General features: G+C 28.1%; 1 protein-coding gene across 1 annotated transcript in view; it reads right to left on the bottom strand.

The window, feature by feature from the left end:
* LOC113372189 (ras-related and estrogen-regulated growth inhibitor-like protein) overlaps window positions 1-2667 on the bottom strand; it is a 39281-nt gene extending 36614 nt beyond the window's left edge. Inside the window, exon 1 of the mRNA XM_026612511.1 lies at window positions 2592-2667. Coding sequence (XP_026468296.1) covers window positions 2592-2667 — 76 coding nt within the window. The remainder of the gene's footprint in view (window positions 1-2591) is intronic.
* Between the last annotated feature and the right edge of the window lie 15894 nt (window positions 2668-18561).

The raw sequence follows: 18561 nt of genomic DNA, 5'->3' as shown, positions 1-18561 counted from the left end.
TTTCTATGAGTTTTTTACCAATTCTTGCATTTTTGAATTATATTGTTCGAAGATAAATACAATACAAATTAACAGCGTTATTTACGTCAAGTTATGACGTATGAAGTTGGAATGCATCGTTTGTGTACCTCCTAAATTTTTTTTTTTTTTTTTTTTTTTTTTTTTTTTTAACTCGTTTTATTTAGCAATCAGAAATACATAAAGATTTCTATGAGCTAAAATGACAATGTAAGAGCGATGCCTAAGAAGAGCTCCAATGAGATCTTCTCAGTTTAACAATTAATATAATAATATTATTTATTTTAATTATTTTTATTTATAACTAGGAAATTTTTGAATATCTACTTACTATTGAAGATTTAATTAATCTTCTATGTGTTAAATATAATTTTCAGTAATTTTTAGTCTAGTTAGTAGTTCGAAGCAAAGTACACATCAGAGCGATATTAATAGCGAATGTCAGGGTAATGTTTTGTTTGTGCAATCGGAGTTCTCGGCTCGAAACATATACATCAGGCCGGGATCATAAATTCAGCTTAGAATATTTTAAATAGCATACACGATAATTTCTACGCAGCAGACATTATCACAATTTAGTTTGTTAGTTTAAAATTGTAGGGAAGACTGATGACGGTTGTACCAATTTTTTTTTGATCGGCAATAATTCTGGTAATGTACCAGTAAAAAAGTAAATTAAATTGTAATTTGAACATTTGTTTACAACGAAATACTGAAATACGGTCTACAGATCAATGGAGATGACTCAATGAAATAATGGAAACTTGTTCGAACAAACATACTTCATTTTTTTCTTTGAATTCTAAAAATTTTGTAACGAATATGTTATTTCCATCGTATATAATTTAGTTTTACCGTTAAGAATTTGATAGTTTTTTTATTATGTGTTATGTATTGTTATGTTATTAATTATATTATGTTAAGTGTTGTTATATCATATATTAGTATACTTATATTATTATAATATGTATTATTAAAATTGTATTTTCAAGTCCTCCTGGAGCTACTCTGTGGGCTATATGATAAATAAAATAAAATAAAATAAATAAATAAAAATTAGTATAGGATTGCTGTTATGATCGTACCCAGTCTCCTCTATATTTGAAAAAAAAATATATTGAATAAAAACTTAAAAATCTACATAAACATTTGATCAACCTTTAAATAAAACAGTGCCCCTTACTCATTATTATAACTAGGACATGAAAATTGATTTACATTTATTTCTCTATCGCAATATAGTATCATTTTTATTCTATGATATTTCAAATATTTTTCAGGAACATAATTTTCATAAAAAAATATTTTAAAGGTTGCATTCAAATATATTCAAAAATCAACACAATCCACCTAAAATTTTTTGTTAAACAAACAAAACGGTTCGTGTTTCACCTACAGTTTTATATTTTTATCAGAAAATATCGCAGGCGTATTTTAAAGTTCTGATTTTTATTGTAAAAATATGAAAGTAATAGAATAAACAAAAAATATATATGATATTTACTTAGTGATGTATAATTTTTAGATGCCTCAAAAGTTGCGGCCGAATAATTTTAAAAATGTTATAAAAGGTTTAAAAATTTATTTAGCAACTATTTAAGTAGAATAGAATATTTAAATTTGAAGTATGTACTTGATTATTAATATTTATTACGTAAACGTATCATTATTATTAAAATCATTTGTTAGTTATCAACAACTATTTATATACTAAATATTGTGTAATATAAGATTTTAATAAGTAATAAAAGTTTTACACTAGTAGTAGTTAAATATTTACCAGTTGAGAAATGAGTTGTTACAGAAGTAAATATCTTCATAAATTAATGAAAAGCTAGACAGTCCATTATTCATTTCTCCCAAATTCATAATGCCTCGACATCGTTCATTCAACTCAATGTTTTATCTAAATTCAAGGACCTTTTCCAAAAACGTTTTCATTCATTAAAGTATAATATATCTCAATTATTTCTTTACAGATTCATTCTAGAATTGTAATCCGAAACAATCCTGATTTTAACATTTTAAGCCATCGATGCATGAATTGGGAACAGGGAATTCATTTATTTGATTGAAGCTGAGCTTAAAGCTGAGCTTTCTTGCCAACATTCTTCTGATATACTTTGAATTGTCGGTAAGTGAATTTTATTTATTTTTAGAATTAATATTGGTAATTATTTTATAGGGTATTGATTGAAATGTTAAAGGTAAATGATCTATTGAAATAATTTTATGAATTCAGATTTTATTTAATCGACAATGCGTTTTGTTCAAGTGCAATCGAATATTGTAATTATTAATTTTTATTTGCGCGATGTTTTTTATGTAACAAAAATGATACTTTTTTGTCAATAGTCATTAATTACTTTTATTTTATTCATTTTCTATCACCTTTTACATTTAGTCGGCGTGTTATAATTAGAATATATTATGACGTTATGTATTCATTCCAAATTAAATTTATTAGAAAATTATAATTTTTTTTTAAAAAACGTTTTTGAGAAATTTGTCTAAATTATAAACTAATAATTATTAATCGATTAATTAATATATTTGTAATATAAATTATTTACCTGATTTGCCAACATTTGGATTTCCAAGAACTGCTATTCGCACTCTTGGCGTTCCAAGACGATCTTCACTCTTCATTTTGGTATCTATAAAAACAATTATTTATTTTATTAATTTATTTGTTTAATTATAAATAAAAATCAATATTAAATAATAATTTCAATCGCTATTCAATTTGAATCACTTTGGTAATTTGCTTCTATAGCTACTGGGAATTTTATATAGAAAGTTCATTGATATCTTTTTAGAATTTTCAACAATATTTCAAACTAAAACTGGTAATTATAATTATATGAATACATATAATTATGTAAGTACTATTTTATCGATTTTTTTTTAAACAAAATCCAATATTTTGAAACAACTTCAACAAATAAAATTTTAAATTGTGAACGACTAATCTATATAAGTCAATTGAAATAATTTATTTTATTGTATGCAGCAAAATGACCAATATAATCAAAATCTTATTTATATAAGTTTTGATAAAATTATTCTGAATCTAAATTTAGTATCTTTTAATTCAACTTTTACAATCAAGAAATGTTACCGAATCTTTATATTTTTTTCATCGATTTTTTATTAAACTTTGGATAACTGGTTCAAACTGATATAAAACTTTACATTCACTTCGTTACTTTTTTCCTCAAAAAGTTGGAAATTATTTAAGCTCTTTTTGTGCAGATTAAAATAAGAGGAAGTCAAGAAGCATATTTTAGGCGAAAAGTCACCCTTCAGGTTTATCAAAATGTTCGAAAATAGAATTTGGAATACAGAAATAACTTGAAAATCTCTTAATTTTTTGTAATATATATATATATATATATATATATATATATATATATATATATGTATATATATATATATATTCCAAACATATTTTAATGAGAATTGATAAATAATCTTATAATAATTCACTTTGAATGACAATTTGCTTCTCTTCGAATTTTGTTGATACAAGTACTGATATTCATTGTTTTAAAATAATTTATATATAATATCATTTATAGATAGATTTATATAAAATAAATAATTTATTGGTTACCATTATCATCTAATTTAGAAATTAAATAAATCTTTACGAAAATTTTAATGAAACAAAAAATAAATTTTAAATCATATAAAATTAAGAAGATCTAGAAGATATCTATTTTGGTGTAAAGAAAGCATCTTTACTATTAATTAAATTTTTTATAAGATATGTAGTATATAGTGTATAGTAATTTTTAAAAACCCTTAATTAATAATAATAATTAATAACCCTTATGCTAATATTTTTTAAAAAAAGACCAAGAAAAAGAATAGCAAAGTATCAAATTGATCTAAACTCTGTTGCAAATCGATCCTCTGTTTTCTAATATCACATTTTATTAAACAATGAATACTCGGAAAAAATATTTAGCAGTATTTCAATCAATATATTATAATATTTATTCTGAATATTTTGATTGAATAAATCTATTGTAATTATTACACGCATCGAAATGCAAATGAAATGATTGAAATGATTTTTATCCCATGCTAATTAACTGAACTAATTACCTATCATTATATCATATTTATGTTTGAGCCTGGTTTAAATTGTTAATTATTTTAGAATAACATTCGTGCATTATTGCGTAATATCGATTGCTATTTGCCATTACATATCACAAGTGATACTTCCAATTACAGAATTCATGTAAATTTTATAATTAACAGAAATGTAAATTTTGGCTATTACCAAAAATTGTAAACTGTATATTTATATCCATCCTAATTATCATAGTTGTTTAATATTGGTTAATACTAAAAAAACCGATAAATATATATATATAATACCTATTCCAAAAATTTTCAGATTAAATAAATCTGTTGTAATTATTGTTTCCATGTTATACGCATCGAAGTGCAAATGAAATGATTGAAATGATTTTTGTCCCAGGCTAATTAACTGAACTAATCACCTATCATATTTATGTAAGCTTGGGTAAATTGTTAATTATTTCAGATATATATTATTACATATCACGAGTGATACTTCTAATTACAGAATTCACGTAAATTTATAATTAACAGAATTGTGGAAAATGTTGGTTATTACCAAAATTTGCAAACTCCTAATTATCATCGTTGTTTCATTAATTTTCCAATTTCGAACTGCGTCCATTTGTCAATGCCCAACAAATTATCTAGGGAACAATCAATCAATTCCAGTAAACAAACGTTACAATATTTTGAAGTCAATCTGGTACATTTGGGAGTCGGTGAGTTTCATATGTAGGATACCCAAGTAGATATTTTGGTTATTTTTAGATTCTTTATTGCCGACTGCAGGCGAGGAGAGATTTCAATACATTCGGTTGCTCCACTTCGAATCTATGGCGTATTGCATTAGAACGGATTCAAATTCTAAATAAATGATCTATGTACATAGGGATCCATGACCCGCTTAACCTAATGGTAATTAGTAGGATAAGATGGGTGTAATAGATTAACATTAAAGTTAAAGCTCCTTTAAATGTTGCTGCCAAAGCTCGGGCTTGGAGCCGGATTATGAGGCTGCTTCAACATTGAAGTAATAGACTAAGTTTTTTTTTTATTTTGATTTCGTATTTAAACTTTTAATATTAAACAAATCTATACACAATTCTGAATAAAATATAAAAAATGTTATCTATATTTTTAAGCTCCCATATTTTTTTTCGAAATATAATAATACTGAAACAGCCTATGTATAAGATTATCATTTACATTAAGGTTAGTCAGATTTTGAAAACCTTTTTTGCAAAAATTTATGAAAATCGGAATCCGTTTTTCTAACGGAAAATATTAGTTTTCAATGTATAATAATATTTAAAAAAAAATGACCAGAATAGCCAAATGTATCTGATTGATCTAACTGTTGCAAATTGTTAGACATCCTCTTTTTTCTAAAATTATTTATTAAACAAAAAATGAATAGAAAATTTAAATTTGCGTTATTTAGAAAATACTAATTCATTTAATTTTAAAATGACCAATATAATCAGAATATTATTTATATTGGTTTTGATAAAATTATTCTGAATCTAAATTTAGTGCATTCTAATTCAACTTTTATAATCAAGAAATGTTACTGAATCTTCATATTTTTTCTATCGATTTTTTATTAAACTTTGGATAACTGGTTCAAACTGATATAAAACTTTGGCATCCCTTCGTTACTTTTTTTCTCAAAAAGTTGGAAATTTTCAATGTATAATAATATTTAAAAAAAATTGAAATGACCAGAATAGCCAAATATATCAGATTGATGTAAAATTGTTGCAAATTGATAGACGTCCTCTGTTTTCTAAAATCATATTTTATTAAACACGAAATTAATAAACAATTTAAATTTATTATTAATTATTCTGAAATATAAAATACTTGTTCCTCTGTCGAATACAAAATTAAAATTTATTTTAATAAGTATATGTGCATAAACTTTATATACTCGTGTCTTCGGCTTTAATACATTATTATAATTGGAGTTATATATTTTCTAATTATTTTTAATATTAATAAATTATTATAAAGAATAACATAATGCTTATAATATTGTAAAAATATATTCCTTTTATTTATTCGAGAACTTGAACATAAACTGAAGTTTATGTTTTCATAATAAAATGCGATTCGCTAATTTTATGTTGTCTCCACGTTTCAAGTCCCTCTGAATCGAATGAGACCAAATTTGTAAAAAGTATGTGTGTGTGTGTGTGTGAACAGATTTTTTGCCCTGAATCGACGTTTTCTCAAAAACGGCTGCACCGATATCAAAAATTTGCTCAATAACTCAAATATACTTGCATCTTTGTATACATATAAATGTGCAAGTATTTTTATAATATTGAAACGAGTTTTTGGGCTAAGTTTCGAATAAATAAATAAAAAATATTTTTACAATTTTATAAGAACTATTATGTTATTTTCTCACATATAGAAATTATGCATAAACGATGAATAATATTTCGAAGGAAAAGTTCGTTTTTATCAAAAAATTCAATTTTCTAATTTTATGTTTTCTCGACGTTTCAAGCCATTATGAATCGAATGAGTCCAAATTTAGCAAATATATGTGTGTGTGTGTGTGAACAGATTTTTACCTTAAATCGATATTCTCTCAAAAACGAAAAAAATGGAAAAAAATATATGTGTGTGTGAACAAATTATTTACCTTAAATCGATATTCTCTCAAAAACCGATTTTAAAAATTTAAAAGTTTTTTTATCCCTGGATAACTGTTTTTCTTTCTAGTAAATTTTGTAAAAATTGCACTATCAGTAAAATTAAAAAGTAATTTCAATTTCAATCAAAAACTACCTTAATTGGCTCTAAATCGTAACATTTTTCGTTCGAATGATATAATTCGAATATTCTAGGTTGAAACCAGTTTTGGAAAAAATTACTATTCGAAAACCGGTTTTCTGAAACGGCGGTTTTTGTATAAATTTTTAGTACATATGAATGCGGTTTATAAAATCAAGTATAAACTATATATACATTATGAGGTGTTGTGTTCTTCGACTACATATCAGTATTTTCATTCACAATATGTGTCACATTTGTTTATTTTTCTTGGGATTTATGTTGCAGTTTGCCCTGTTATAGATATATCAGCAAACTATTTGAAAATCTGATATCAATTTGTGCCACATGTCACACTTTGCACCTGCATATTGCAAATTGCATGTTTACAAAAGTATATCTTCCTTTAAATCAACTCAATTCTATTCATATCCACGTTGTACCTAGAAGTTTTCCTCGAATCGCATCATTTTCCGGTAACCTGATTCCATCATAGAAAATCTCGACACTTCATGTCCTATTTGCAATAAACAACCCTGTCGTAAGTAAGAAAAAAATTCAAATATACATTTTTATTAAGTGTAAATGCCTCTTTATTCCGTTGGGAATAATAACGAAATTATTCGATGGAAATTGCTCTCTGGTCGTTGAACTTACGTCTTTTTGTATATAGCATTTTTCTCGGGCCTGACGAATTATATAACAAGGGAGAACAAATGATTTGTTTATTTTCGGAGTTTGCTTGCATTTCCCATGAGCGCGAGAAACTGAAAGACGGCGATGATTAAATCACTGAATCAAAAAGAAGGAACTTTTGATATATTGAGTAATGCCATCGACCTCGGAGCACTTAATATGTAACCGATTTTATTGGAAATATCGGAAATCGATTCTCTCAGTACATGCGCGGAGTAACATCAGTTTTGATGGATGATCCTGGGCTAAAAGATCAAATTCGGAAATAAGTAGTAATTGTTGCTATAAGTTGATAAATTAGCCGAACAGGTGATTTTAGGATATGAAAATGGTTATCTTCTGACTTAAACCTATATTAGGGAACACTGGGTACGGTTGTTCAAAATTCCTTACTCGTACTCGTATGATAGAGAACATTTTATGGATTTTTCTATATACATGCAAAAGAAATGAAAAAATTTAATATTGTAAAATTTTTGTGCGTATTTGAAAACCAAGTAGATGAAAACAATAACGGGTATTATTTCACATATTTTAGCTCTCAAATTTTTTAGATATTTTGAACTATGTTCGACTTGGTAACTACCAACTATCAAAGAATCGATCTCAGACAGAATTCTATATACCCAACTAGATGAAGATTTAATAAACACCAACAATTTTTTTTCAACATAAGGGGCACAACTAGTTTGAAATTTTCAAAAAATCGAATTTTCAATTTTTCCATATTTTAATAGGTTATAACTTTAAAAATAACATACCAAAATTTTAAATCGATATCTTAAATAGTTTTGAGTTACAGCCATTTAAAGAGTATATATATATAGTATAATAGTATAACGATCATTTAATCTCGTTTTTCTCAAAACAGCATTATCCGAATTTGCTGCAGCGATTACTCAAAAAAAATGATCCGATCACTATCAATTTTTTTACATATTCTATATATGGTTCTCCGTAAAATGAACTATCGATTTTTTGATCGAATCAAAAATCGAATTTTGGCGGTCCAAAAACGACCAAATTTTGGGTAAAATTTGACTTTTTTTTGAAAACGCCGTCATTTTGTCAATTTTTGATTTTTTTTCTATATCGTAGTTCATTTCACAGACAATATCATCTAGTTTAACGAGAATTTTCTTTTTAAATTTCATCCACGTAGAAGGCCGGAATCACTGCAGCAGTGAAGGGTCTTTTTTTTTGTCGCGCCGTTGGAGATCAACGATAATTTAAAAAATATTTAATTTTTTTCTTCAAAAATTTTACTATGTATTTTTAAAACATTTATAAATATATTTCTGAAATTTTGAAATGATTGATAAAGTAGTTTTTTTAATATAAATTCCCAAAAATCACCTTTTTTTAGGCGGTTACACTAGTTGAGCCCTTTAATTGCACTAAATATTTAAGTTTTATTTTCTTAGCGGATTTATAGTTATTACCAATTTACTTATAAAAATATAATAATTCTTCTCTCAAATTATTTCTGAAAATCGTCCTCAAAGCTTCTTGCTAGTGCAATGCAAAGACATATCATTAAAATGCATACGTTCACAAAACTATTTACTATATTTTCTAAAGACATCTAGTAAATAGACGTCTTTTAACTTTAATCTTTATTTTGCGTAAACAAGTTGAAATTTATCATTTCTGGTACAAACACATTAATGATTTCTCTGAAGAATATTTCTATGATATTTGTCTTCACAGCACTAAGGTTTAAATGACTATCTGGCAAGTAGCTTATGAAGTTTATATGCCTCATTACGGAAAAGTATTATATATATATATGTATATATATATATATATATATTTATATATATATATATATATATATATATATATATATATATTTAATGGTACAAAAGAACTCTTGCGAAAGAGAGTTCGTGTAAAGCGCGCCGCAAATGTTGTTCTTTCTAAATATTTAGCTGTCGGTTTCTTGTCAAAATGTTTGCAAATCAGAAATTTTCCTCTGGGCCATGTCAGGGCTACATTTTAATGTTAACATGGTTTAGTCATCAACTTTGTCTGACAAAGAAACTTGAAGGTTCACAATATAAAAGTGATGAATATACGACGTAAACTTTTACACGAGATAATAATCAGATATTAGATTAATTATATTTTTGGGTTTCATAAAAATAACGCGTTATTTATAAAATTCTATTTTTTTCATAATTTTCCATTATGTTTTTTAGTAATTAATATAAAAACCGATTCCCACTTTATTACTGCAGTATATAAACTTTTACAATAATAACACGTTGTTGAGAAAAGCAATATCATATTTTACGATCCTCCTGGCTCGTCAGATTTGAGTTATTAAGCAAGCCGAAGGCACCAGACAACTGATATCGTTTTAATAGCATCCAGTCTAATAGATTTCGGAAATATTTCAGAACAGAATCACAACACAACACAACTTATATAGCCGATATCACATTGGGATTAAGGGATAAGGGATAATTCATACGAGACGTAATGTCGAAATAACTCAATAGAGGATTGAGTAACGAAATTGGAAATTGATATCGTGAGGAAAACAAAGATTTGAATTGTCAATTAGAAATTGATTCGGTTAATGGAATCGCGGGTATTATGAATATTTATGTGAAATAAATACAAGTCATTGGAAAATAAACATACACGAAAAGTACAAAACCTTACGTATGCTTACATGAACTGCGATGGAAGATTTTTTTAACTTCCCGTAGGGTAAGTTATAGTAATCGCAAAAAAATCAAAAATGAAAATTTTTATATATCTTTACGTTTTAGAGGTTTTTGAATATTTTGGCATACCTCAGAAAAAATGGATGTATGTGTGTGTGTGTGTGTGTGCGCGTGTGTGTATGTGTGTTCGGATACAAATTTTCGTCGACGATTTCGGGAACACGGATGAAGCGATTTGGATAATTCAAAAAGCATTCGATTCGTATTGATAAGGAGACGTGCTGATTAGTTTTTGGTTAAGGCAGGTCTAGCCGTTCCGAAGATATGGGGCAAAAAGTGCCAAAAACGGTAACTCAGTTTTAAGAGAACGGAGGGTCCGATTTGAATAATTCAAAAAACATTTTACTTGTATTAACAAGATGAAGAACTGATCATTTTTATGAAGGCAGGTCTAGCGATTTCGTAAATCTAGTAAAAAAAGTAAAAAAAAATGCCATCTGAGGTCAAAAATTATCATTAGAGATATGCACATCAAATTATTAGATATTTTATAGAGATTTCAACAATAAGTATAAATTTGTTTACATTCGTATGGGTTCCGTACCAGTGTTTATCCGTTAGACGGCGACGTGGCGCCTACGCGCTTCGATATTTCGTCTCTATGCAGTTAAAGCAGTACGATTGCTTTGAAAAAAAGTTCAGAATTTCCAAAATATTTCATAATAAATTTTTCCTCAAGAAGTCTTTTTTTTCAAAAAAAAAAGCAAAAATCTAATTTTTTCAGAGTAAATTTTTTTCAAAAATGTTAATCTTTTTGAAAAATAAATTTTTGGTACGGGAAGTTCCAGCAATTTGCCTTAAGGCATGATTCCGTGCGCCCCACTAGTTTTTTGTTAATTTTGTTTAAGTATTTTTTAAATAAAGTAGTAAGAATAAATGGCTTCTCAATATTTAATTTGCATATATACTGTTACTACCATACCCAGTGTTCCCTACTTTAACCTCCTGTACAACATAAAGTGCATGGTTATCGAAATTTGAAATTAAAACTAATGACAAACCCTAAATTTTACCACCTACTCACGTCTGATAAGTAGTATAAATAAATATTATTAATAGAAAAATATCAGTATCAAATGAAAGGTTCACAACTAAAAAAATATTAGCAAAATCTTTACCAGTTGACCAGACTTCCAATTGTAAAGTATGTATATTTTATTGATGTTGATGAATATTTGTAAAAGTTGTTGCTTTGTTCTGCGAATGAATACTTCGATTATTTATTCCATTCTCCGAACATAAATTATTTAACTCGCACCTTTTGCTCTAAAAAAATAACGCTTCTTATTATTTACAACCTACTTTATTATAAAAGAGAAAAGTTTTCCTCTAAGAATTATTTAGACAGCGTTCACATTGTAAATAGTGCTTTGAACTTTCGCTGAAAATAAATAAAATATTTGACTGGCGTTTGCGGATTAGCACATCTTTCGTCTATGAGCTTAATTCGAACGAGTCGGACGTTTCGTTGCGCTCGTCTTCTTCTTCGTCTATGAAGTTCACACATTCATAGTCCAGATTAAAATTCCATTCGGCGAGGATTTCATTGTATGTATTTTTACAACGGGAGATGGAACGGAAATAAATGAGATCTGGTAGTAATAAAGTAAAATTTAAAATTATTTTAAATGAGATTTAATTTTTTGGCAGAAAATAAACGCGAGATGTAAAGGACTCGCTTGGGTTCTAGTGAACGATGCAAGATGAATCATAACAAGTTGGTATTGCTATTTTGCCTTGAGGTAAGTTACATGAACTTTCCGATATGTGTAAATAATCGACTTAATCTATTATAGATAAAAAATTCATGAGTAGTTAAAAATATTCGAAGTGAATTTATTACACATTATTGAAAATCGAACACGTCAACCCGGTCGGAGTATTTTTAAAAGCAAATTTTCAAAAATCAATAATTTTTATAGTTGAGCTAGTTTTTGTAGGACTTTGATAGTTTAGTATGTCCGTTAAGACCAAGTACTCTATCGTTATACCAAGTACATCGTCTAATTTTAATTTTAACTAATGTCATAAGAACTACTCATTTTTAACAAATTTTGATGAATTTTTAAAATTAAACTTCTTGTCGTAAAGCCGTAATATTTTAGTAAGTTTTAAAAGACTATGATATTTATCGCCAAAAAAAAGTTCCATGAAAATCGGCTAATTTTTTTTTCAACAGTTAATTACAAGAAAACGGCTCGGTAGATTTTCACCTAAAACTAGTCAGTATCATTCCCAACTAATATTTTTCGAATAGTTTTTGATTTCTTAAAATCGATTCGGTAGTATGAGCTTAAATGTGGACGAAAAGTTTAACACTTTTATACAAATTACAAAGAAACGGCTCGGCCGATCGTCGCACAAAACTGAGAAACGATAGTCCTCATTGAGATACGTCAAATGGCTTTTAAATTTCTGAAATTGGTTCAGGCATTTTTGAGAAAACGTCGATCAAAGGTCTAATTTTGACAAATGCCAAAAAAACGATACGAATTTTTGCAAACTTTGATGAATTTTGAAAGCTAAAGGACTAGACTAGATCTAGAGGACTATGATATCTACCGTCAAAAAAAATCATAAAAATCGTCGAATTTTTATTTAAAACTTTATTACAAATAAAGAAAACGGCCCGGCCGATCTTTACCAAAAACTAATCAGCACGATTCCCAACCAATATCTATCGAATGGTTTTTGAATTTTCAAAATCGATTAAGAATTTAGGGCTAAAACGTGGACGAAATTTTTTTCACTTTTTGCGATTTACAAAGAAACGGCTTGGCTGATTGGCACACAAAACTCCGAAACGCTAGTCCTCATCGAAATACATCGAATGGCTTTCAAATTTTTGAAATCGGTCCACCCGTTTTTGAGAAAATGCCGGTTTTCGGCAAAAAATCTGTTCACACACACACATACTTTTTCCAAATTTGGCCTCATTCGATTCAGAATGGCTTGAAACGTCGAGAAAACATAAAATTAGCGAATCTGATTTTTTTATGAAAACATAAACTTCTCCTTCGGGAAGTTAAAAACAGATTAAATTTTTTAGCAAAAAATAAACGCGAGATGTAAAGGACTCTCTTGGGTTTCAATGAACTATACGAACGAACAAACTAACGAAGCAATTTTCTTAAATTATTCTTACATGCAAAATTAATCAGCATTAGTCCCTATTGAGTTTTATCAAAGGTTTTTGTCGAAAAGTTAAATTTTGGCTCTCATACACATACACACAAAATGTTTCCAACTTTTATGTCAGACAAAACATTCTTCGCCTTTGAGCATTTTGACATTGTGAAAGAAACTCTAGAGTCCTCATCCAATTCATTTATATAGACGAAAAAGTGTATTCCCCAGTGTAATCTTTCTCTATTTCCAAAATCTATGACCAGCTCTCTATCTACAAAGGTTGCATAGTCTTAGCCTAACCATCGTAGCCTGATGCCGGATGTTGCGACTGCATAGAGAGCACCAGAGCAGCCAACTGATGCGATTTAGGGCTTAGGAGATAAAAGATAATTAATTATCAAATGGCGTAATACTCATCATGGCGCATACTCAGCCATTTCTATAAATAATTATTTGATTTATGCGAACTAAACGCCAGGCCGTCTCTTATGGACATAGGGAATTGATACAAAAAGTGACAGGAGACGGTGACACTTTTGGCGACTTTATGATTTATTGTGGGTACTGGGAAATTTTAATTAGGCTTGATAATGGTAATAAAAGGATATTTAATAGATAATGTATTATATTTGGGCTAGTTTGTAGATAAATGCTTTGGCGGGTTTCATCCAACTTCGAGCAACCTGTTGTCAAGCAGTAGCTAGCAATTAGGGTTTATACAAAAACCGACATTTCAGAAAACCGGTTTTCGAATTTTAATTTTGCTAAAAAACCGGTTTTAACCGGTTTTCGAATTTAATATGAAAAATAAATTTTTGCTCGAATATTCTGTAATTTATCCGCAAATTTAGTGTAATTTAGAGCAGTATTTGACTGAATTTATTTATTGTTCAATTTTATAGATAATAAACAAAATTATTTTAATTTTAATTAGCAGAACTAAAAAATAATAGTTTATCTTGATTAAATAACTTTGAGAATAATTATTTGTTATTCATGCATCATTTTCACATATAAGAATGACAATATTTTTATGATAGTGAAAGGCAAGTTTTCGAATAAATAAAAATAATACATTAATAAATAACAAAAATTCATCAAATCAAAAGAAATATAAAAAATGTTAGATGCATGTTGATATCAATTTTAGTTTTAAAAACAATTAAGCTAAACTCGGGTATTGCATATTCCGAGCAATTTAAATTAATTAATTTTAAACATTCTAATTGTTTTTTGTTCAATAAGATATGATTTCAAAAAATCTGAGCACGTCTATCGAATTGCTACTTAAACGTGTCCTTTGTTTACTCACAAAATTTCCTGAAATAGAAAATATTCTCATACTTGCGACCAAATTATGCTTAATTGTTTTTAAAGCCTGATATAATAATTCTAAGTTTTTTGTTATTCAATTTGTGGCTTCTAGGGTTTAAAACTCTTTTTTTTAAGTTTGAGTAGAGGAAGTTACTTCTTCAAGAAGAAGTCAAACTGATTTAAATTAATATATACATTGGTATAAAAATCTAAATTATTATATACAAAACCTTTCTGGAAACCATTGCAGACTGATATCAAATGCTATTGAAACGATATGATTTCAAGAATCAAAACGCTTTCATCTATCTTTTATATTTGGCTATATTTGTCGTTTTCTATTTATACAGTGAAAACCGACTTTTTTCACTAAAACCGGTTTTCGAATTCCATAATTTTCGCTAAAAACCGGTTTTTGAAAACCGACAAACCATAGTGACTACGGTTTTCACTTGAAAATAAAGAGATCAATATATTTTCAAGTAAAATTAGCCCTATCGCACAATTTGTAATAATGATTCGCTACAAAGTGAAAATTTTTGGGTTCTGAGGTTTTTTGTCCTCTGTTGTAAATCAAGACATTTTCAAAAGTTTGTTTACTATCATTGTTCGGTTTTGAGTATATTTTACCATGTGTTCGAAAAAATCAATACATCTATTCTTATCGATCCGATCTGCGTGCAAAATCTAGTTGTTTTGAAAATAAATTCGTACATTTATTATGTAGCCATTAATAATCCTCCCAAATTCTCACCGCAATACAAATGGCCTAAGAAATTTCATCGAGTCGATGAATAATCTTACAACTTTTTTATTTTGAGGTGACAACTACGTTGTGTTCATTTCGCAACGATTATTTATAATATAAGCGTCGGATCGCATTTATAAATATTTCATTCTATTTTTGTAGTGCATATTTGGTACGGAAATATGAAAACAGGCATATTATTGTGGATATTTTGATATTTTTAAAGTACGATTTATGGTTATTAAAACGTACAATAAACAAATAAATGGATCGTGAAATGGAGATCAGAGCGTTAAACCCATTTCTAAGCCGGTGACATTTTGGATTTATTGACTAGTTTTATGGTGAGAGCAATTTGAGGAATGTGGTGAAAATTTGAATGAAAAAACTTCAACAATATCTTGGGTTTGATTGATTGGTTTTGTTGCAAAAGCAGTCAATGATAAAATTGTCATAAAGAGCAATTGTAATGACAAGTTTTTTAGTGCAGCTATAAAAATTAACTTCTCCATTATTTTCTCCTGATCGTCGTAATGTGACTTAAGTATCTGACAGATGAGTACAAAAGCACTATATCGAAAATAGATAGGCCAAAAAAGTTATATATACATACTTAGACCAAAGTTCCAAATACTTTCGGATGTGACAATTTTAGAAAACACTTAGAGGTAGTCGGCTATCGATATAATTCATCGAAGCACGCGCGGGTTCGCAAAAGCTTACGAAGTTCAATTCTATGTCTATAATTCTTTTCGTGGTGATTTGTCATTAAATCTAGACTTTTATAGAGGAAACCGGGGGTAATAGATTGATAATAAATAAGTACACATATCGTTAAATAATTCAGGCTCTAGATCTAATTGCAATTAAAAACCGATTTCACTTTACTTTCTTATTTTAGAATGATCTTGGCATTGCCAATTGTGCCCGAGCACTTGCACTGCAACAAAAGCAGTATTCACTTTCTAGAAATAACAATTAGATAATTAGTTCTGGCTATGGTGTTATTATTAAATTAGCTGCTGGCTATGGTGTTAAATTAATAATTCATCACGCCTTATATAAGTTAACGTTTTAATTGCCAAGTAGTATTCATCCGCACCAGTTTTTCTGGCGATTGTTCATTGTTTAATTAACTTTCTAGAGAAGATGTTGGATTTTGCCAGAAAATGACTGAATTGTTTGACCAAAATTGGGTAAAGGATTTATTTATTCATTTATTCATTTATTTAATTATGAGTGTTTGAGACAATTATTGGTGTTTTTGTCGACGTTTTCTCAAAAACAGCTTCACCGATTTCAAAATTTTAAATGCTTTTTGATTTAACTTGAATTGGGATTGCGTTGATTAGTTTTTTGTCACGATCAGATAAACCGTTTCTTTTTAATCAGTATTGTAGTCAAATATTTCGTTTACGTTTTTCATAGAATCCTGAATCGATTTTGGTATCTGTTGGAAACGTCTTGATTAGTTTTTGCCAAAGATCCGTTTGTTCGTAATTGAGTATAATAAATTTTTTTCGTGATTTTTTGAAACTAGAACGATGGATTTTGTAGTCTGTAATAACATACTACAATATTATAGGCCTACGTTAAGCGTTTGATTTATGAAAATTCGTCAAAGTTTAGAGTTTTTCAGTGAAATTGAGAGATTCTAATCAGAATCTATGTCGACCAAAATAGATGTAAACGAATTAATTTAATTTTTACATTCATAGATATTAAAGTATTTTTTTGAAAATTTTATTGAAAATCGTATTGATTACTTTTTAGGGAAAGCTAAAATATTATTTTTAAATATACAGTTACATATTATATCCGAATAGATGAATCTCAATCTCTATTGATTAAGCTGATTGCTTATCAAAAAGTTCATGTACTTGCCTTATTGTTAAATGCTACTTACAACTAGTTTTTTAAACTATTGGCAATACATGTAACAATCAGCAATTATAAATAAGAAAATACGACAGGGAGATCATCTAAGACTTTAAGTAATTTTTTTTCCTATCACCTATCATTTTGTTAAGGAGATCCATGTACCATTTTCTGTATCTTGATAATAAAACTTTAAAACCTTTTTTATTGTTTCTTCTATTATCATACATCTTCTAGCAATCATCAACAATAATTGAAAAAATACACTAGTATGAGAAACCGAAAATTTTAGTAGTAGTTTTCTGTTCGATTATCTATCGGTTTCCTCTCTAGTCTCTTAAAGAGATCTTCCTTTGATATCATTTCTATATCATGATAATAAAACTTGTGTATTTTTTATTTTTTAAATTGGCAATACATCTTCTATCAACAATTTTTATAATTAAGAAAATTACTAGTAGAAGCAACTAAGATCTTTAGTACTAGTTTTTTTTGTTCGATCATCCCACAGTGTCTCCAGTTTCTTACATAGATCCTCCTCTCATTTCCTGTATCTTGATAATAAAACTTCTATACTTTCCTTATTTTTTAACATGCCAGTAGAAGTAATCAAGATCTTTAGTAGTAATTTTTTTATTTTCTTTCCGTTCTCTGTATCTTGATAATAAAACTTCTACACTTTCTCTATTTTTTAATAACCCAGTAGGAATAACTGAGATATTTTTTTTTTTTCTCCCCCGTTTCCTGTATATTTTCTATCTATTCCTTACGTTCGAAAATCCCACGGATTCGGTCTCGTAGGCGCCGACGAGACGAGCGTTCGCTGTCAAGAAATTCCGAATTTATCGTTTCGAGCGAAAACGACAAATTCGAAAACAGCTGAGATACAGGAGCGCGTCACTTTTCAAAAATCACGCCCACGCATTTCCGAATAACTTGATTGGCATATTAGGGATTCCCGACAATGGGAGGAGATTCATTTGTCATTGGAAACTTAATTGTAATAGACACGTGTAATAAAGTCTATAGTTTGGTGTATTGAATGAAGGGACATATTTTTTATCTCTTGCTTTATTAAAAATATTTTTAAGTTTGGAAATTTTCCTCAACAATATTTGAAAGCAGAGGACAAAAGATGTGATAACAAGCCATCACCTCGAC

Source organism: Ctenocephalides felis, unplaced genomic scaffold (assembly GCF_003426905.1).
Source record: "Ctenocephalides felis isolate EL2017-DRISC unplaced genomic scaffold, ASM342690v1 CF-g0.4_SCAFFOLD_01604, whole genome shotgun sequence".
NCBI lineage: Eukaryota > Metazoa > Arthropoda > Insecta > Siphonaptera > Pulicidae > Ctenocephalides > Ctenocephalides felis.
Note: the sequence above shows the minus strand (reverse complement) of the source record. Positions and strands in the feature narration are given on the sequence as shown.